Genomic DNA, 21,655 nt, shown 5'->3' with positions numbered 1-21,655 from the left:
CTGCAGTGGGTTGCCGTTTCCTCCTCCAGGGGAGCTCCCCTGCCCAGGGATCGCACCCACGTCTCCTGCACTGCAGGCGGATTCTCTACCATCTGAGCCCCGGGGAAGGCAGAAGGTAGGCCTGGGGTGGGGGTTGAGGCTGCGTCGGCGAGGGACCCCTGACGACCCCGCCCCGCCCGCGCGTGCGCACCTCTGCCCCAGGCCCACCTTGACGGCGCCCTCCGTCTCCACGAACCAGCGGCGCAGCATGGACTGCACGTGCATGTGGCTGAGCTCGGGGCAGGCGCTCAGCACCTCCTGCTTCACCTGGCCCTCCAGCATTAGGCGGCGCAGGCGCCAGTACAGGCAGCTGCGCGCTGACTTCCACTCCAGGATGTCCTGCGGGCAAAGCCGCGGGCCTGAGCGCCCCCGGAATGCGGGAGGGCGACTCTGGCAGCTGCCCGGGGCCCGGCCCTGCCATCGCTCCCATTTCACAGGCCGGAAAACTGAGGCTCGGAGAGGCGGCAGACACAGGACACCGCCCGGTCTCTGGACCGCCTCCCCTGGTATACACCCAGTGCCCACCTCCACCGCCAGACCCAGAACACGGGCTCACGACGGGTGTGGAGGGCCTGGAGAGGCAGGAAGGAGCCCAGCACACAGGGGTGTTCCGGACTGGGGATGACCTCGTGGGGACAGGGCAAGAGGATGCGGTTGTGACCACCCGTGGTGGGGGGGGGGTGCGCTGTGGGAACAACGGTCCCAAACCCGGCCCAGAGGTTCTGAACGCACACAGGGGTTGGACTGGTGGTTCCCAAACTTGACGACCTACTAGAATCTCTTGGGGATTTGGGGAAAAAATACTGATGCCTGACTCCCCGCCCCCCCACCCCCATATTCTGATTCAATTGGCGGGCCACCTGGGCACTAGGGTTTTTAAAAAATACTTATTTACTTTTGGCTGCATTGGGTCTTAGTTGAGGCATGCAGGCCTCCTCCCAGTTGTGGAGAAGTGTGCGGGCTGAGCTGCTCTGTGGCATTGGGATCTTAGTTCCCTGACCTAGGATTGAACCCACGTCCCCTGCATTGGAAGGCGGATTCTTAACCACCGGAGCTGTTTTTGTTTTGTTTTGTTTAAAAAAAAAAAAAAAAAGATCTCCAGGAGATTCTCACAGGTGGGATTTGCCTCATCCCACAGGCCTGAGTGCACAGATTCTCTGTGTGTTGGACACCAGGTGACCTGAGGCTTGGCCATTCACGCAGACCCCGGCGCCGCAGGCTCTTACATAAATGACGCCTTTCTCCAGCATCCTGCCCGCCGTGTCGTGGAGGTCAGCGAACTGCACCGCCACCTGGTGGTACATGGGCAGCAGCAGGTCCTCCCGGGCCTTCAGCTGGCCCTCCAGCTCCTTGCGGTCCGTGTCCGAGAGCTCAGACATTCCTGCAGGCAAGGCAAGAGCCAGGGTTCGCAGGACAGGCCTGAGCTTTAGCCCTGATAGTGCTCCCAAGCCAAGTTGCTCCTGCACCCTAAAAAATGCACCCAGTGGGGGAAAAAAAAATGCACCCAGTGCTAAACAGCTGGTTCCCACTAGCAACCTGTTTTACACGTGGGAGGAAATGTATTTCAACCCCAATCTCCCAGTTCATCCACCCTCCGCTCCCTGCTCTGTGTCCACACGTCCGTTCTCTAGGTCTCTATTTCTGCCCTGAAAATAGGTTCATCTGTAGCATTTTTTTGATTGCACACGTACACGTTAATATACGATATTTGCTTTTCTTTTTCTGATAGCTCAGCTCAGTGCTCTATGATGACCTAGAGGGGTGGGAGGGGGGTGATGATGGAAGGGAGGGCCAAGAGGGAGGAGACATATGTTCAAGGAGGACTCACCTCGTTGTATAGCAGAAACTAACACGTTGTAAAGCAACCCAACTCCAATAAAAAAAATGCACCCAGATTCGCAAGACAGCATTCAACTCTCAACTTCAAATTCGTTCCCTTTCATCAGGCCCACTGCGCTTACAGGATACAACAGTTACCATTTTTAATTTACATAGTAAAATCTAATAAGGGAATATTATAAACAAGTCTATGCCAATTTGATAATTTAAGTGAAACAAACTCCTTGAAATAAAACAAACTACGAAAGCTCACCTAACAGCAAAGAGATTAAACTGAACAGTCCTATATATAAAAAAGGAATTGAATTTGTAGTTGAATTGTAAATCTTTGCTATCAAAGATTTAAACAAATAATGCCAACTCAGACTCAGAAAACAGAGCGGGGAACACTTTCTGATTCACCCTATCATATCAGCAGTACCCTGATGCCAAACCAAAGAAATTATATACCCATCATCACCATCATCATAAATCCTGTGAATTTCTAATGACACAGATCAGTTATAAAGGCAATACTACCTCATATGGATTTTTAAAGAGAATTACAAATAAGTTGCAAGTGAAACAAACCTATCACTCAAACAAAATTAGTAAAATGCCTGATGGAAAAATTCTAAAGGGTAATTTTGCTACCAAAATTCAAATGTTTCTCATTGGCTTGAAATACTTCAACTATTCTATACTGTGTGTGTTGAGAAATTACATTCACTAAGGCACTGTGTATATTTTTTAATGTTAAAGGGGTTGATAGGATGTGTGGGAACGTTTGAAACATCTCACAGTTGTTGCTGCTGAGTTTTGGTTTGTCTTCACTGTTTTTAACATATTAGAAGCCTCCAGCAATGAGTGGGCTGAGCCCGTTCATGACCTCTGAGCGGTGATACGTTTCAGACCCACTCACCAAGCTGTTCCACGAGCTTCTTGGAAACGGGGTCGATTCTTCTGATGGTCTTCACCAGATCTTTCTTCCGGTACTTAATCTCCACTGTTCCCTCTGGCTCCAGGACACCCGCTCTGAAAAAAAAAACAGTGGCAGGGGGAAGTGTGTATGAGGTGTTCACACCTAGCAAGTGACAGCTAGAGGACACGGCAGGGGGAGGCAAGGCCGCCAGGAAATCTGGTGGCAGTCCCCTGCTCCGTAGTTGGATTTCTGGATGACCTTGGCCGAGTCAATTCCCCTCTCTGGTCATCTGCTTTTCTATCCAGAGAGTGAAGATTAAACCAGCTTTTAAAATAAAGTGTTCTGGGACTTCCCTGGCAGTCCAGTGGCTAGGACTCTGTGCTTCCACTGCATGGGACAATCCTTAGTCAGGGAACTAAGATCCCGCATGCCATGGCACGGCCGAAAGCTAAAAAATAAAACCAAATGTTCTGAACTCTGGAAGGCCCTTTCAGCAACAAGAGTGGGTGACTTTTTCCAGAACAGCATATCCCACCAGCTCTTCAGCTACAGTCCTCTCTGGCTCTCCTAATCTCTGCTCTCCCCAGGCCAGGGTGGTGGTGATGGTGTTCTCCATTCACTCAGTCGTGTCTGACTCTTTGCGACCCCATGGACCACAGCACACCAGGCTTCCCTGTCCTTCACCATCTCCTGGAGTTTGCTCAAACTCATGTCCATTGCATCGGTGATGCCATCCCACCATCTCACCCTCTGTCGCCCCCCTCTCCTCCCACCTTCAATTTTTCCCAGCATCAGGGTCTTTTCCAATGAGTCAGTTCTTCACACCAGGTGGCCAAAAGTACTGGAGATTCATCTCCAGCATCAGTCCTTCCAATGAATATTCAGGCTTGATTTCCTTTAGGATGGACTGGTTTCATCTCCTTGCTGTCCAAGGGGCTCTAAAGAGTCTTCTCCGGCACCACAGTTGGAAAGCACCAATTCTTCGGTGTGTAGCTTTCTTTATGGTCTAACTCTCACATCCATACATGACTACTGGAAAAATCATAACTTTGACTAGATGGACCTTCGTTGGCAAAGTGATGTCTCTGCTTTTTAATACGTTCTCTAGGTTTGTCATAGCTTTCCTTCCAAGAAGCAAGCATCTTTTAATTTCATGGCTAAAATGTATTCTTTAATCTCCTTAAAGCACACAAAGGCCCATGGAGGAATCCAAGATATGAGTGGCCCCCTCCATTCCCAACCCTCTTACCCCACCCCTTGGTTTCCCCCTGTCCCTTTCTCTTCTGACAGCTTGGAAGCCCTGACCAATACTACATGTAGCTCTGAGCCTCCTGGTGACCAGAGTGAAAAGTTAATGTGACCCCATTTGGGGCTGCTCTCGTCCCGAGTCTTCTGAAAGTCTGAGCTCAGCAGCCTCCCGTGAAGGTCACAGGACACTGAAGGCAGGACAGGCTTGGCTCATTTGTACCATATCACGATGCCTGAGACGTAATGCCTGAGACGTAGTAGGTGCTCAATATATATTCACTGAATTGAGGAACGAATAAGGGAGTAGACACAGGAGGAAGGTGCCTATCTATACCTTGAGCAGAACTCTTCTTTTTAAAAAACTGTTTATTTATTGGGCTGCTCTGGGTCTGAGTTGCAGCATGCAAACTCTTCGTCATGGCACGTGGGATCTAGTTCTCAGACCAGGGATAGAACCTGGGTCCCCTGCATTGCAAGCACAGAGTCTCAGCCCCTGGACCACCAGGGAAGTCCTGAGCAGAACTACTCTTGGGGCCTTCACATTCTGCACAGCATTTGGCATAGTCTTCATCCTGAAGGCATTCAAACACCGAGTTACAAGCATTATCATCAGCTTCCTTTCTGGAAGAATCTATCTGGGATAGATTCCCACTTAAAAAAAAAAAATGCCAGGAAGGTTTCTCTCCCCTGAGGAACTGGTGTCCTCTCATGCAAGTATACATTTTAGTCATTTGTTTGTCCAGTATTTCCCAAGCACCCATTAGGAGTCAGGTACTGTACTAGGCCCTAGGCTGTAACAATAAATAAAAATGAATAAAACATAGCCTCTACAGAACAGTTCTGGGGAAGACTCAGAGTCCAGTAAGAACTAGACACCTAGTCATATTTCCCTTTTCACCTTGGCTGCCAGGAAGCTCGGGTGCTTTTGGTCTTTCTTTTTCCTTTGGCTGCACCAGGCCTTCGTTGCTGCACAGGCTGTCTCTAGCTGTGATGAGTGGGGGCTACTCTCTAGATACGGTGCTCGGGCTTCTCGCTGTGGTGGGTTCTCTTGTTGTGGAGCATGGGTTCTAGAGTGCTTGGGCTCAGTAGTTGTGGTTTGTGAGCTTAGCTGTCCCGTGCATGTGTGATCTTAGTTCTCAGACCAAGGAGCAAACCTGTGTCCCCTGCTTTAGCAGGTAGATTCTCAACCACTGGACCATCAGGGAAGTCCTAATTAATTAATAATCAATCAATTAGTTAGCTATAATTTAATATATTAATATGTATTATAATTATATTAATTAAATAATACAATAATTATATTAATATGTATTATAAGTATATATAAATAATACAATAATTATATTACATATATTATATATTATATTATATATAATAAAGTATATAATATAATTATATATAATATATAATGTATAGTATATATTATATATAATATATAATATGCATAAAATATATAATATAATATAATATAATTATATATAACATATATAATTATATATAATATAAGCTATATTATACGATTATATACATATATTATATATCATTCTATATATATCATTCTATATATATATATATCATTCTATATTATAATCATATATTTATATTATTAATATATTATGTTATATATTATATATATAAATTTATAAATATATTTATAAATAATATATAAATATATAGACAATATATATTATATATAAATTTATAAATAACATAAATTTATTATATATATAACAATTATATATAATATATAACATATATATTAATTATATAGATATTATATATAATTAATATATTATATTAATTATACTATATTATATTTTTTTATTTTTATATTTTCTTTAAGTGATTCCAAATCTCCTTGGGAAACAGGTGAGTGTAAGTTGTGAAAGAACAAACTACAATTCCTCCACTACTTCTGGGCTCCAGTCACTAATTATACTGAGAAAATCCAGTAGCATGCTGAATGGTTTCAGACTGGGAACACTGGAGTCTCCCCATCCCTCTGGAAGTTCAGAACACCCCTGCGATCCCCAGAGTGTGACTCAAAGGGCACGGGCCCCGGGCCTGGGAGTGAGAACAAGGAAGGTGGGGCGGGGCTGGGGCGGCGCACCCACCTGCTCTCTCTGTCCGCGTACATCTCTATGCACAGTGGGTTGATGGAGGTGTCCATGACCGCCCAGGAGCCCCCCCGGACCTCCGCATAGGGCGGGATGTAGATCAGGACGGGCTGTCTGTACTTCCGGAGGCCGTCCACGATGTAGGCTCCGAACTTTAGCACCTGGTCGTACATGTCTGAAAAGCAAGGCAGCCACCCACTGAGATGACCCGGCCCACCCTTCACTGCCCAGGGGTTGTGGAAAGGCTGTCCTGGGGCCAGGAGGCAGGATCAAGGCACAGAAGGCTCCCTAGGGGCCCGTGTGACCTTGACCAGGTCCTCCTCCCTGCCGGGGCCTCAACGTTCCCACCCAGAAAAGGAGGCATAGGCTCATCTCTAAGATCCCTTCCAGCCCTGGCTCAGAGATGCCCCTGGCCTGTCCCACTGTTTCCAGAACAGAACCCTCTCCAAGGATGACACAGTCTCTTCCCTCCTGCCCACAGGCAGATGGTCCTTATTTTCTACCAAGACACATCCAATTAGGCATGGTACATGGAAACAACAGCACAATAACAAAATCTGGGACCTCCCTGGTGGTCCAGGAGCTAGGACTCTGAGCTCCCAAGGCAGGGGGCCCGGGTTCGATCCCTGGTCAGGGAACTAGATCTCACACACTGCAACTAAGACCTAGCACAGCCAAATACATAGACAAATATTTTTTTAAATAACTGAAAATCACACTGAGAGTAACCACCATGTGCCAACGAACCCTCACCTTGGCCCTCTGAGGTTCTCTATTCTTACCCCTCTTCGCAGAGGAGGGAAACTTCGGCTTGGAGCAGTTACTCACCCAGCAAGGACGCAGACCAGGTCTGCCCGGTCTCAGTCCAGCTCTTTCTGAAACATCCCACTGACAGCCTGTGTCTCTTGAAATGTGCTCAGTGCCTTAAGAAGCACTTGCATTTGGGTGTCACGTCACTGAGACTCACAGTAGCCCCCTAAGGAGATCAGGCACCTTCTCATCTTCCCAAGCAGGGAGGTGACAGCCCAGGTCACTCGGCAGCTTCCCGGGGCCACCCCTGCCTCCCCTGCCCCTCCCTGCATGATGGGGACCTCTGGCAATTCACACTGGAAGCCCTCAGTTCCCTGACAGCTCCCGTCTGCAGGGCTGCAGAAGGCTCAGCTAAGATGATGATGTTGCGCCCCCACGGGAGCTGTCAAGGGTGCTGACCCCAAGGCTTCAGGGCACCCACAGGAAAGCCACTTTACCTTTCATGCCCCCGGAGAACCCCCTCCAGTTGGCAAAGATCATCAGGGGCAACTTCTCCCGGTTGAAATCATTGATGGCCTGGGCCGTCTTATAGGCCGAATCTGGGAACCACACCTGGCCAGCCTGCTGGATTATCTGGAACACAGAGCAGCCTGCATCAGACTCCTCTGAGTGGGATGGCCGCTCACACAGCACCCTGGAGGGCAGGCAGTCTGATTGGCATCAGTGACAACACCAGAGATGGGGCTCAGATGCGTGACTCAGATGCGTGACTCAGATGCAGCCCGGGGAGACTCCTGTTGCCTGTTGATAGGTGCCAAGCTAGTAAAGGCCACCCTGAGCAGGGTCCCAGGACCCGCCCTCTGACTTCTGAACTCCTCCCAGGGTGCGGTGTGGCCCACCCTAGGAATAGCAACAGTGACGGGGGGCAGGAGGAGGGAGGGATTCCTAGGGACCCATCATCCTCTGAAGAAGACAGTGTGGAGCACCATGCATCCTGCAGACGCCGTGCTGGGGCCCCCACCCCACCCTACTCCAGAGCCAAGGACGCCTCTGAGTCTCTGAGCTGGAAAGACAGACATGTGCGCACTCAGGACCCGCTCCTGTCAGCTCAACCGGCCTACACAGTAGACCCAGCAAAACCACAGCCATGGCCGTCAGAATGGCCATCAGCAGAGAGTCTGCAGAGACAAATGCTGGCGAGGATGTGGAGAAAAGGGGACCCTGGAACACTCCTGGTGGGCATGTTAACTGGTGCTGCCACTATGGAAAACAGTATGGAGGTTTCTCAGAAAACTAAAAATAGAACTGCTATATGACTCAGCAACTCTATTCCTGGGTATGCATATATATAGACACACACATATGTATATATAGCGCCCAGCACTAATTTGAAAATATACATGCACCCCAATGTTCACAGCAAAACCATTTACAGTAGCCAATATACAGAAGCAACCCGAGGGCCCAACAACAGATGGATGGATCAAGATGATGTGGTATATATATACAATGGAATACTGCTCAACCACTATAAACAATGAAATTCTGACATTTGCAGCAATGTGGATAGATCTAGAGAACATTATACATAGTGAAATTAGTCAGACAGAGAAAGACAAGCACTGTATGTTATCACTTATATGGAAAACCTAAAAAATAATACAAATAAACATATATGCAAAGCAGAAACAGACTCACAAAAATAAAACAGACAAAAAATAAACCAGGTAGTTACCAAAGGTGAGAGAGAAGATGGGAGGGACAAATGAGGGGTATGGGATTAAGAGATACAAACTGCAATGTATAAAATACAAAAGCAACGAGGATATACTGTATAGCACAGAGAAATATAGCCGTTATCTTGTAACAACTTTTAATGGCGTACAATCTGTAGAAATGCTGAATCACTATGCTGAAATGAATCACCTGAAATTAATATAATTTGTAAGTCAACTACACTTCAGTAAAAAAACAAAACATGCAAAGAGCCTGCCCAGCTCCCTGGCCCCTAACCTTGGCCTCGGAATCCAGGTTGGCAGGGTCGGCGGGCACGACCACCTCCACTGTCCGCGTCTCTGCGGCGATCACTCCGACAGGGATGCCCCCAAGCCTGCAAGGTGGACCACAAGTGGGCAGGGGCACGGGGCAGCACCCCGGGCTGATTCAGGGGGCAGGTGGGTCCGGCCAGCCCAGGCTGATATTCTACAGGCTCGCAGGCCGGGATGAGGGTGGACAGAGAAAAGTGTGCTGTTTTCAACTTGGCCCTGAAGCGGTGAAAAGCCTCACAAACAAGCAGGCTGGAAAGGTCCTCTGGGTGCCCGTGTTGGGGCAACAGCTGCCGGGGTTGTGGGGAGGATCGGGCCAAGGCAGGGATGGGAGCAGCATCATCCCCTAGCACTTTCCCTGATGATGGCCATGTCCTCTAGCTGCCTGACCAGTGTGGAGCTGTGAGCTGCACGTGACCACGGGGAATCTGAAACATGGCAGGGATGGCTGAGGAACTGAAAATGTGACAGGCTCTTTCACTGTGTGATTCATCTGAATTTGCGCTGTCACGCGTGGCCAGCAGCCACCACGGTGGACAGCACGGGTCCGGACACCACGCCACATTGGGAAAGGATGGAGGTATGCTAAGCCTGAGCAGCTTCAGTTATGGGCGGTCCATGGCATCAGTCTCCATCAGCAACCGCCGCCGGCTGCCCCTGGCCACCTGCGTCAGTTGATTCCTCTCGGTTACGCTCCCAACAGTTTACGGGGCAGGTTTGGGGACAGCAGTCTTCAAATTAAGTGCTTCCATGTGGAAGGGGGAGTAGATTTCATCTCAGGTTTAAAGAACACATTCCAGGGGATTTCCCTGATGGTCCAGTGGTTAAGAATCCACCTTCCAATGCAGGTACCATGGGTTTGATCCCTGGGTGGGGAACTAAGATCCCACATGTTTCGGGGCAACTAAGCCCACATACTGGATGAAGACAGTGCAGCCCCCACAAAAAAGGACATTTGAAAAAAGTAAAACAATTATGGAGAAGCAATCCCAGTAACAGACTTAGTATTTTAACAGTTATTACAGAGAAGTAAATAACAACAATAATGGCAGCTGCTGTTAATACCATTATGGAGCGCTTATGATTTTTTAAATGCTTTTTATTTATTTAAAAAATATTAAATACCATGTGGCACTTGGGATCTCAGTTACCCAACCAGGTGTCAAACCCGCACCCCCAGCAGTAGGAGCAAGGAGTCTTAACCGCCGGACCACAGAGGAATTCCCCATTTGCGATATTTTAAGTGCCTGACACATTACCACTTCTAGTCATCACAACAATCCTTCGGGAGTGGGAAGGGGTAGAGTTATTAGCCTCATTGTACAGATGAGGATGTAAAGGCCCAGAGAGGGTGAGTACCAACAGAGGTCTGACTCCAGAACCTGAACTTGTAGCAACTGCCTTGTGCCAGGAATCTGAGTGGTAAATTATGAGGCTGTTGCTTTGGGCTCCATAAAAGGAAGAACTCTAGGGCAGGTGGACTCATCCCAAAGAGAAGGAGTGAGCTCAGCTTTGAAAGAATCCAAGCATTTATGCCTTCTGCCAGCTCTGGTATACAACAGCGGTTCCTGCCCATGGCCCTCCTAAATGGAGTTCATAGTTCTGACTGTCTGTGTGGTTTCCCAGAGAGTACCAGGGCCACCTTCTGATTCCCAAAGGGGTTCATGGGCCCCCTGGCGAGGGTGCCCTGGCCCAGGGGCAGACACAAGGCGCAAGGGTCCTGGCCCCCAGGAAGAAGTTGCTGGAGATGTCTTCTAAAGTTACGGACAAATCCAGACTCTGTGAAGAATTTCATCAGCCAGAAACACCCTCCTGCATTGGTTTTTCTTTCAGAAAATCCAGGGCCAGGGAGAAAGCATCACTGAGGCCGCCTGGGCCGGCCCTCAGGGTTACCTTGCTCGTCCCGTCACCACAGTCTGGGCCCAGGGCACCATGATCTCCTTGAAACTGCCCTGGTCGAAGAATCCACTCTGCCAGGATCCCTTCAGAGCTGCGGGCAGAAGGGCGGAAGCTCAGGCCGGGGGCTGGTTGCTGAGGGCCCCTGGTGTCCACCTGGAGGGCAGACTCCTCTGTCGTCTCTAGGACAACCTGACGTTGACAGCCCAGATACATTTATTCCTGGAAAATGACAACATTTCCCCTGCCCACCCCCAACACACAAAACCAAGGCTGCCAAACACTATACCAAGTCAGGAAGTCGGTCCATACAGAACATCCAACCACATCAACATCCTTCAATGCCAAACACGAGGAGACCCTAGTCACAGTCTCTGCCTTTTCTTCTCAGGAGCCAAAAAGAGCAGATGGCTGCCTTTGGAAGGCACGATTTCAGAAGGGACCACCTGCCCAGAAAAAAACTCATCCCGGACCCGGTGGCTGCAGCCCAAAACTGTTTAACTGGGAAGAACGTGTTCCATTGAGAGACAGAGAAGCAGAGAAAGGGAGAGTGAACAAGCGGATGTCAATTGCGGCCATCCTGGGGAGGACGCGGTGCCTGGGATCCACACTGCAGTGTACATAGCTGTGGTTTGGACACGAGGAGGCAGGTAGGGGGAGAGATCTCACTTTGCAGGAGTAGGGGGGCTGGGCCCCTGGGAACAAAGCACCCCAGCCTCAGGGTCTGCCTGAGGGCCAGCCCAACTAGCTGGAGCAAATGGTCGGTAACACATCAGACATTTTTTAAAAATCAAGCTAAAGCCAGCGCTCACAGGCGAGAAAGCCTGAGAGAAACGGCAGAGGTGGGGATCAGGCCATGGGGCATCTTTTGCTGGCGGAGCCTAGCATGCTTCTGGCGGCACCTCCATTGCCCCACGCAGCTGGAAAGGGAGGCTGAGTTGGGAGGCTGAGTTTTAAACGGGGCAGCATGTGAAATTCTAGAGTCAGGATTGTGGCAATAGGGGCAGCTCAGCTTTCCAGTTCTGTCCTGGTTGCTCAGAATGTAATCAGATACCTCCAGGAGGCCAACCTGTCCCTTGGGGCGGGGAGGGGAGACAGGGAGAGAGAATGTGTGCATGTGCAAGCATGTGCGTGCACACAGGTGTGTTTGGATATATGTGTGCACATCCACATGTACGTCTACAAATGGAGCTGCAGAAGAGGCAAAGTTGCTCATCCTGGATAAACTCATGGAGAGTTACCTTATGAAGGTTTAGGCCAAATAGAAAAAGAAAGAGAGAGGGACAGAGAGAGAGAAGCGCTCTTCTCTCTGAAACCCTGAGGTTTCAGCCCCAGAGTTTCCACCTATGTGACCACATCTGGGGCAATTTCGGGGAAGGAGGTCACGACCTCTGCTACTTTTCACCTCCATCCATCAGCTCCAGAAACCACAGGCTGTTTTCACCCCTTCTCAGTCATCAGCTTGGGAAAAGCACAGAGAAAAATCTCCATTCTTCCACCCCCTTTTGCATTTGACCTCAGGTGTATCCCTTGGGGATAATCTTCTACTGACTTGTTCTTTTATCTTGGTGGCAGAAAAGAAACCCCAAGACCCCGGGCTCAGGCAAAACCCTGGAGGGACCTACTTGGGTGAGGTCTTCCTGCGAGCAGCCACCGGGGGTCGTAGGGCCCGCGAGATGGTTGGAATTCAATTTCTCTGTCAATGGGGTCCTTGGGTGTGATGACTGGGACTGGGCTGCGATTATCCTAGGAAAGAAAGTCAGGTCTCCCACTCGGTCCTTCGGGCTCATCAATAACATCTGCGGTTCGCTCTTTGCCCTCCTTTCCCCTTTTGACTATGGTGATGCCTAGTTACATGGCAGAAGCCCAACCCAAAGTAGGTCATCATCACAATTAGGAATAGCATTTGGCTGAGGGCCTGCCAAGCGCTGCGCTCCACACATCATGTCACTGAGCCATCAATGATAACACCCTGGGGCAGGTGCCACTGTTATTCTCACTTTACAGATGAGGAAACTGAGACTTAGAAAGATTAAGAGATGGTCCTGAGGTCTCATGGCTATGAGAAGGAAGCCAGGAATCAAATCCAGCCTGCTGCAAAGCCTGAGGGTTCTCTGTTGTCCACGTTACCTCTTTTGATGACAGGTAATATCACCTCTTTCTAAAAGATCAACACACAGCCTCCTTACAAAGTCAATTAAAAAAAAAAAAAGCAAAGAACTGTGAGTACAGGGCTGGGCATCAGAGAGGGAAGGAAGGAAGAGAAAAGAAAAATTAACCCTAGGCACAATTTCAGTGTTACCTACTCCCTACCCTTCCACATCACCTGGCAAATGAACCAGATAACAGTCTTCCAGGCTCCAAGCTTCAAGGGGGAGGGGGGAAGGATGCTGCACCTTTGGCATATAGGACAGCCACTCCAGGATGGTACAAACACCCTCGAAGTCATCCGGCACGGTGACATGCGAGACGCCATTGTAATGCATGATCTGCACACCTCCCAGCTGGTTGTTGGACGTGTAGACGTCTCTGCCCAGGACCTGCTTTGACATGACACGGTTAGCAAGGTCCTGCCTGACCCGGGGCCCTTCCATCTGTTCAGAAGTCACCTCCCTCGGTGGTCCTCAACCCTGGCTGACTGCGTGTCAGAATCACCTGGGAGCTTTCAAAAGTCCTGATGTCCAGGCTGCAGGCAGCCAGATGGATTACATCAGAATCTCGGGTATTTGTTGTTTTGGTTTTTTTTTTTTTTTTTCCGACTTCCAGATAATTGCATTATGTGGCCCAATTTGAGAACCAGTGATCCAGCTGGTGACTGGTCATCTCCAGGCAAAACCCAACCTAGAGTTGCTGATGGAGCAGGTCTACGGTGGGGCCAGAGAACTTTGCATTTTTATCATGATCCCAGGTAATACTGATGCTGCTGGTTCAGGGGCCAGACTTTGAGATCCACTGTGGGATTTTTAGCAGACCTGATGTTAGGGAGGTTTCACAGCATTGTGGAAGGCATTTCAAGACAGTGAAAACAGCCACACGAAACTATGTTCACTAGGAGTCTAACTATGTAAAGACATGAGATGAGAGGAAAACTACCCAAAAAGTATAGTAGGGACAAAATTACTTTTTTGGGGGGGGGAGGTCTTTTTCCCAATTTTCTGCAATGTGTAATGCTATTTTAATAATATTTTAAAATTTCAATTACAGTAACACAGAGAGTTAGTTCCACCAGAAGAGTCTAACATATACATTGTTGCTGGTAAGTCACTCAGTCATGTCAGACTCTTTTTTGACCCTGTGGACTGTAGCCCGCCAAGTTCCTCAGTCCATGGGATTCTCCAGGCAAGAATACTGCAGTGGGTTGCACTGGAGTGGGAAATGGCAATTTCCTTCTCTGGGGGATTTTCCTGACCCAAGGATCAAACCTGCATCTCCTGCTTTGTAGGCAAACTCTTAACACTGAGCCACCAAGGAAGCCCAATACACACATATATGTATCTATCTATCTATCTATAATATATGTTAATTCATAAGAGGCCCATATAACTGCCAAATGAAAGACTAGCACTTATAATAGCAGGGATAGAACTAGTTTCTTTTTTCCTTTTCTTGCCGCACCATGTAGCTTGTGGGGTCTTAAGTTCCCCGACCAGGGATTGAACCCAGGCCTTCAGCGGTGAGAGTGTGGAGTCCTAACCGCTGGACCACCAGGGAATTCCTGGAACTGCTTTCATGTTGAGAAAAATTCCCCAGTGGGGACATTGGGAATGTCAGAACGACCCCTCCCCCACCCCGACATGTCCACTCCCCGGCCGTCCCTTCAGGTGGTCACCTTGTTGAGAGCCGTCGCCCCCGTGAGGATGATGTGGGAATTCTCGACCTGGATCACTCGCTGGCCCAGCCTCACCAGGTAAGCCCCGATCCCGAGGGCCCGGCAGGTCACCTGTGGAGACAGGACCCCTCCTGCATTTCTCGGGGCCAGGGCCCCGCTGCCCACAGCAGGGACGGTCCAGGAACCGCTGAGCATGCATGGAAGCTAAGCTTGGCCACGGGCATCCTGATTGGTGGCCAGACAGCGTGGGCACAAGCCTGTCCTTCAGGCTGCCTGACCTCGACCTCCTGTCCAGAAAGAATGGGGCTAGCGAGGAAGAGTGTTGTAAAGACACACAGCAGATGTGCAATGTTCTGGCTCTTGCTTTAAGAGGCATCTCTGTGGCTCTTCTGAGTTCGGTCACTCCTGAGACATTGCACACATTCACACAACCAAAGGAAGCCTAGGAGGGCAGGTGAAACTGGGGAAAAACGATCAAGGTCTGTGTCGAGTTAACAGTGTTGTGCCTGCCAGTGTCCTTGTTTTGATCACGTGCAATGGTTACATAGACACCGTCACACGGGGGCTGGACGAGGGGCGCCCAGGACCTGCCTAACCCATCTCGTAACTTCCGATGCGTCCTAAACTATTTCAAAATAGAAAGATTTATACAGGCAGACTTCATTTATTGTACTTCATGGGTGCTAAGGTCTATTCATTTTTTTAAACAAAATTTGTGGCAATCCTGTGTGTCAGATGAAGGTTAGCATTTTTTAGCCATAAAGAACTTTAAAGTGTATACAGTTTTAAAAGACATAATGCTATCGCAGACTTAACAGACTACAGTATAGTATACACATAGCTTTTACATGGATTGAGAAACCAAAAAATCCATGTGACTTTATCGCAATCTCCACTTCAATGCTATATTCATTCACTTTATTGTAGAGATATGGGACCAAACCTGTGACATCTCTGAGGTGTGCCTGTCTGTATATATATATATATAAATATAAATTAAAGCTGTATATTTATATATATATGTTTATCTATTTTGGAATATATATAAATATCCCTATCTTTTTATATCCTTCAAAATAAAATGACATATTTTGGAATATGTAAATATATATATGTCTTTTTATTTTGAAATAGGTATGAAATATACATAATGACACCTAGACAATAAGCCGAAGGAAGACACTCAAGGCCAGCATTTTCCACCTTGGAAACTGAAGAGCCAACACCAAGGGTAAAAATCAGAACTTGAGTGACAGTTCACCACTGAAGAGAACTATTCCTACGACTCCACCAGAAACAGAAGATATTTCTGTAAAAGCCAAACTGGGGAGTGAGAAGATAGTCATTTAGTACCAGTTAAAATCAGACAGAAGTTCTTTTTTTTTTTTTTTCCCCACACTTCTGGGCATGCAAGATCTTAGTTCCCTGACCAGGGACTGAACCCTTGCCCCCTTGCAGAGAAAGTGTGGAGTCTTAGCCACTGCGCCACCAGGGAAGGCCCCAAAGTTCTTCTAAATACTCAATATCTTTTAAATAAGAAGAGATTGAATGCTGATTCAAGCCAACCAACTATAATAAGACATTTTGAGATAACTATGAAAACAGAACAAAAATTGAGTTCTGACGATATTAAGGAATCGCTGTTGATATTGTTGGGTGTAACGGTATCATGGTTATGTTATTTTTTTAATGGGGGAGCATTTATCTAGCAAAGAGCCACACTAGGGTACTTAATAGATGGAAAGATATAAGTGGAGGCAGCTTTAAAATATTCCAGAAGAGCGGGCAGATGGGCTGAAGATGCAGGAATGGTTACACGCTGACAACTGTTGGAGCCGGTGATGAGTATACAGGGCTCCTTATCAATTCTCTTTACTTTCGCGACTAATTTTTTAAATTTATTTTTAATTGGAGGATAATTGCTTTACAATGTTGTGTTGGTTGTTTCCATACAACAGCATGAATCAGCCATAAGAAGACATATGTCCCCTCCCTCTTGAACCTCCCTGCCACCCTCTAGCCACCCCCATCCCTCTAGGTTGTCGCAGAGCACGTAGCTGAGCAACTTCCCATGATGTTTCAGTGCTACTCTCCCAATTCACTCCACCCTCTCCTCCCTGCTGTGTCCACAAGTCTGTCTCTTTGTCTGTGCCTCTATTCCTGCCTTGCAAATAGGCTCATCAGTACCAGTTTTCTAAATTCCATACATACGCGTTAATATATGATATTTGCTTTTCTCTTTCTGACTTACTTCACTTTATATGACAGGCTTTTGGTGATTGTTTTAAAGTTTCTATAATATAAAGTTGAGTTGGAAAAGAAAACAGGCGGGGACTCACCATGCTGATGGTGACGATCTCGTTGTAATCCTGGGAGGTCTCCCCAGCAATCATGCCTGAGCCCCTCAGGTTCTCTACGCCCAGGCCCTCCTCCTTCCCAATGATGTCCGTGATGACATACCTTTAGGAACCAAACAAGAGTTATAGACTGAGCTCCAGCCCGGGACAGGCCAAGGCTGATGCGTTTCCCAAGGAGCCGGGGAAGGAAGGCTGAGCGAGCTGAGGGACTGGAGGGTGAGAAAGCAGCCCACAGTGAGATGAAGGCAGGGGTCTAGGACCTTCACAATTGGCCCTAAAGTTTCCAGAAGGGCAAGGACAGCTTCAATGATGATCACCCCTCCAACCAAAGAGAGTCTGCTGATTCAGAGGCTGTCCTAACAAAGCATCACCCCTGCCCTGCACTCCTCCAGAGACAATCTAGAACAGCCTTTGGTCTGCAGAGAGATGGGCGTGTGCCAGGAGAAGGCACTTGGTTCATGACCTATCAATCATGGCCACATGAGTCCACTGCACAGCCCAACCTCCCTGCTGATCTGAGCGTGAGCTGAGGTAATAATAATAGAAGTAAAGTGCACAAAAAATGTGGCAACTGAATCATCTTAAAACCATCCCTGCCTCCCTGGTCCACAGAAGAATTGTCTTCTGCAAAATCAGTCCGTGGTGCCAAAAAGACTGGGTTAGGCCCTAACCCATTAGAGATTCACAAGGCATTTTAGTGCATTAAATACTCTGAGAAGGCCTGCAGTAAAGATGCTTGTTGGATCTCATCTAACCCAGTGTTTCCGAAACTTACTTGACTATAGAAAATCTTCATTCCCTCTCTCCCCCCAAATCAATGATTAACAGACCAGGAAACTCAGCCTGGGAAATTTTGATTTAAATCAGAATCTGATTTTAAAAACCTACAACCTTCCCTGGAAAAGATACCAGTATCAAGGGCGATACTCAGGGAGTAGACCCTGTCCACGTCTTCCCAGCTCACCCAGTGAGTCAGTTTGGCTCATTTGGTCATAAATTGTGAGCCCGCAAGCTCTGGGGACATGTGGGAATCCAACCTAACTGTCCCCGAGTGATGTGCTGTTTTTGTGAGAGACGTGCCTCATGTGGGGACAGCAAGGATAGGGTCACCCCTAAAGGGGGCCCCAGGTGTCTGACCTGTCAGTGCCCACAATGGAAGTTGGGGGGTCCCCCTGTACAAACACCCCCATCTGCTTGAGAAACTGTTAGCAGCCCAGAGGCAGATTCCCCACGAGCAGCTGAAATGAACCACAGTCAGAACGCGGGAGCTGCCTGTTAAGTTATTTACCTGGATTCTCCGTCTTCTTCCACGTGTTTACAATGGACGGAGTTCAGGGAACTGATTCTGGTGTAGTCTTGGGGGGTCAGGTACAGGTATTTAATTCCCTTAAAAACATATAAATACTTCAGTGAGGATATGAGTCCAGCTCCGTGTACTCGACAGACACTGTTTTAATGTCAACACTGTGTTTGAGGGATGCAGGGAGAACGCTGTGTTGATAACGCAGTCACTGTCTGATGGTAACACCGTATTAATGGCACCAATTAACCGAATGTCTGCTCTGTGCTTGCCACGCACTCTTATAGCACAGCCTCACTGTTCCCCTGGTCTCTCTGAGTCACTGTATTTTTTTTTTTAAACCTTTATTGAGTTTGTTACAATATTGTTTCTGCTTTATGTTTTGTTTTTTTGGCCCCCAGACATGTGGGATCTTAGATCCTCCACCAGGGATTAAACCCTCAACCCTGGCATTGATAGGGGGAGTTTTAACCACTGGACCTCCAGGGAAGTCACTGATTCAGTGTCGTTTAATCATCTTTTCATTCTCTCTCCCCAAAGGAGCCTTTCAGATACTTCTTCCTCCCTGATTACCAACCCCTTTGCCCCAGGAAAGTTTTATTATAGATATAATGGTTATGTAATAAATGTGTGTGTGTGTGTGTGTGTGTGTGTGTGTGTGTGCGCTTCTACATGAAAATAATACTTTTTGTCCCTTTTGGGGGGACAATACCACCTCCTCGAGAACATGTGCTGTGGTTGCAAAGAATGCCTCAGTCCCCTGCATTTTCACATCACAAGATGTGTGTTTTTCTTTATTCATTCTGCCTTTTATGATGTCCCGAGGTCTTCTGGATGAATTTTAAGGACTTCCTGAGGCCAGGGATTATGTATCACTCACCTCTGCATCCTTGGTATGTACTGTGTTCAGAAGATGCTCAGTATGTATTGATATTAACTACCTGTTTATATAAGAAATAACTATTTTCATTATTGTTCTCCAAGGATCCTTCTGAGGGCTTCCTAAGTAGCTCAGTGGTAAAGAATCCGCTTGCCAATGCAACAGATGTGGGTTCAATCCTTGGGTTGGAAAATGCTATGGAGAAGGAAATGGTTACCCACTCCAGTACTCCTGCCTGGAGAATCCCATGGACAGAGGAGCCTGGCGGGCTATAGTCCATGGGGTCACAAAGAATTGAACATGACTGACTAACACTTTCAGAGCTCTATGAAGTGACTACTACGATTATTCCCATTTTACAGATAAGGAACCTGAGTCATTTGCTAGTGGCTGAGGGAGAGTGAGGACTTCCCAGGTGGCGCTAATGGTAAAGAACCCACCCGCCAATGCAGGAGACATAAGAAAGGCAGGTTCGATCCCTGGGTCAGAAAGATCCTCTGGGGAGGGCCTGGCAACCCACTCCAGTATTCTTGCCTGGAGAATCCCAGGGACAGAGGAGCCTGGCGGGCTACAGTCCACGGGGTCGCAAGAGTCGGACGTGCTAAGTCTGGACTTAGCGACCAAACCACCACCACCGTGCGTATCCATGCTGTCTACCCAAAGAGCAAGGTTTTTTCCCCACTCCCTTAGAGGTACTGTCACTGCCTCGGAAAACACAGCAGGAGCTAGGTGGAAGCACACAGCTTCGCGCTGTACCTTGTGGGGGTCTTCCGGGTCCACCCAAGCCACCTGGAACATGTGCTTGATCTCCTCTGCCAGGCCGATACGGGCCCCACTGTTGGCCGCGAGGTAGACTTTGGGGATGCCCTCGGCCCGGGCCAGCTCGGACGCCCGCAGGTATAGAAGGTCTTCTCCGGGGCCGAAAGATCCGATATGGAAGGTGATGTCATTGCTGATGAAGATAATGTCACGCCCTTCTGGGTACTCGAGGGTTTTGAACCTCATTTTGAAGGCCACCATGCCCACCTGGAAAGGAGATGAGTACACAAGAAAACAGGTTTGCTTCTTCAGGGAGAAAAAGTTTTTTAAGTTTGCTTTTTTTTTTAATGTGGATCATTTTTAAAGTCTTTGCTGAATTTATAACAATATTGCTTCTGTTTTATATTTTGTTTTTTCGGCCACGAGACATGTGGGATCTTAGTCCCCCGACCAGGGATTGAACCCGAACCCCCTTCACTGGAAAGTGAAAGTGAAAGTCACTCAGTCGCATCCAACTCTTTGCAAACCCATGGACTATACAGTCCATGGAATTTTCCAGGCCAGAATACTGGAGTGGGTAGCCATTCCCCTCCAGGGGATCTTCCCAACCCAGGGATTGAACCCAGGTCTCCTGCATTGCAGGCAGATTCTTTACCAACTGAGCTATCAGGGAAGCCCTTCCTTCACTGGAAGGCAGTCTTAACCACTCAACAGCCAGGGAAGTCCCTAGGGAGAAAATTTTTTAAAGGGTGATTCCAGCCAGGAGCTGGGCTCTGTGGGTTTGCTTTTTTTTTTTTTTTTTTTTTAATTTTATTGAAGTATAGTTGATCTACAATGTTGTGTTAATTTCTTCTGTAAAGCAAACTGACTCAGTTCTTTACCTCATTTCCTCCAGGAAGCCGGTTCATCTCCACCAGCTGGCCCTGCGGATCCAGCACAAGTTCAGTGTAGGTCAGGATGTCTTTGGGGTACTTGTCCGGGGAGTGCCACATTTTAAAAAGAGCCTACAGAGAAGGAAGTAAAGAGAAAAATCTGAAGTTGCCAGTAAGGAAGTACATTTTCTAGGTCTGCCTTTCTTTCTTAATAACAAACTATTTAAAGCACGCAGCAAAAACATGCAGAAAAAATAAATACCCATGCATCTATCTTGCAGTTTTGTCAAATCATAATTTCTCCAAAGTTGCTTTAAGAATTTCTTAAAAAGAAATAATAGAAATGCAGTTGAAGCCCCCTGCAGTGTGCCCTTCCCATCCCATTCCCATCCGTCCTTCCCCCTGCTCCCCTCAGGTAACCATTATCCTGAACTTGAAAGAAAGTGAAAGTTAGTCACATAGTCATGTCCAACTCTCTGTGATCCCATGGATATAGCCCATCTGCCTCCTCTGTCCATGCAATTCTCCAGGCAAGAGTACTGGAGTGGGTTGCCATTTCCTTCTCTAGGGGATCTTCCCAACCCGGGGTTCGAACCCAGGTCTCCTTCCTTGTAGGCAGATTCCAGCTGAGCCACTAGGGAAGTTCATCCTGAATTTAGTGTCAGTCAAGTCCTCTGTATGTGTTTACGTTTTTATCTCATCATATGTGCAGACATTAAACATGTAGCATTATTTTGTTTGACTTCCATTTTAAATACATGATGTCACATCAGACATGTCCTTCTACAACTTATTTTTCCAACTCTCCAATACATTTGAGACA

General features: G+C 47.8%; 1 protein-coding gene across 1 annotated transcript in view; it reads right to left on the bottom strand.

Moving 5' to 3' along the window:
• Positions 1-21,655, bottom strand: part of ACACB (acetyl-CoA carboxylase beta) — a 95,888-nt gene that overhangs the window by 2,518 nt on the left and 71,715 nt on the right. The window contains exons 37-50 of the mRNA XM_061141702.1: positions 20,842-20,964; positions 19,958-20,227; positions 18,310-18,407; positions 17,004-17,124; positions 14,665-14,775; positions 13,232-13,375; positions 12,461-12,581; positions 10,833-10,929; positions 8,908-9,004; positions 7,392-7,527; positions 6,142-6,319; positions 2,780-2,892; positions 1,266-1,420; positions 208-378 (exon numbers count right to left, since the gene is read on the bottom strand). Of these exons, the coding sequence (XP_060997685.1) occupies positions 208-378; positions 1,266-1,420; positions 2,780-2,892; positions 6,142-6,319; positions 7,392-7,527; positions 8,908-9,004; positions 10,833-10,929; positions 12,461-12,581; positions 13,232-13,375; positions 14,665-14,775; positions 17,004-17,124; positions 18,310-18,407; positions 19,958-20,227; positions 20,842-20,964 (1,935 nt within the window). The remainder of the gene's footprint in view (positions 1-207; positions 379-1,265; positions 1,421-2,779; positions 2,893-6,141; positions 6,320-7,391; positions 7,528-8,907; positions 9,005-10,832; positions 10,930-12,460; positions 12,582-13,231; positions 13,376-14,664; positions 14,776-17,003; positions 17,125-18,309; positions 18,408-19,957; positions 20,228-20,841; positions 20,965-21,655) is intronic.

Source organism: Dama dama, chromosome 5 (assembly GCF_033118175.1).
Source record: "Dama dama isolate Ldn47 chromosome 5, ASM3311817v1, whole genome shotgun sequence".
Lineage (NCBI taxonomy): Eukaryota > Metazoa > Chordata > Mammalia > Artiodactyla > Cervidae > Dama > Dama dama.
The sequence above is the reverse complement of the archived record's forward strand: the minus strand, read 5'-3'. Positions and strand labels throughout refer to the sequence as shown.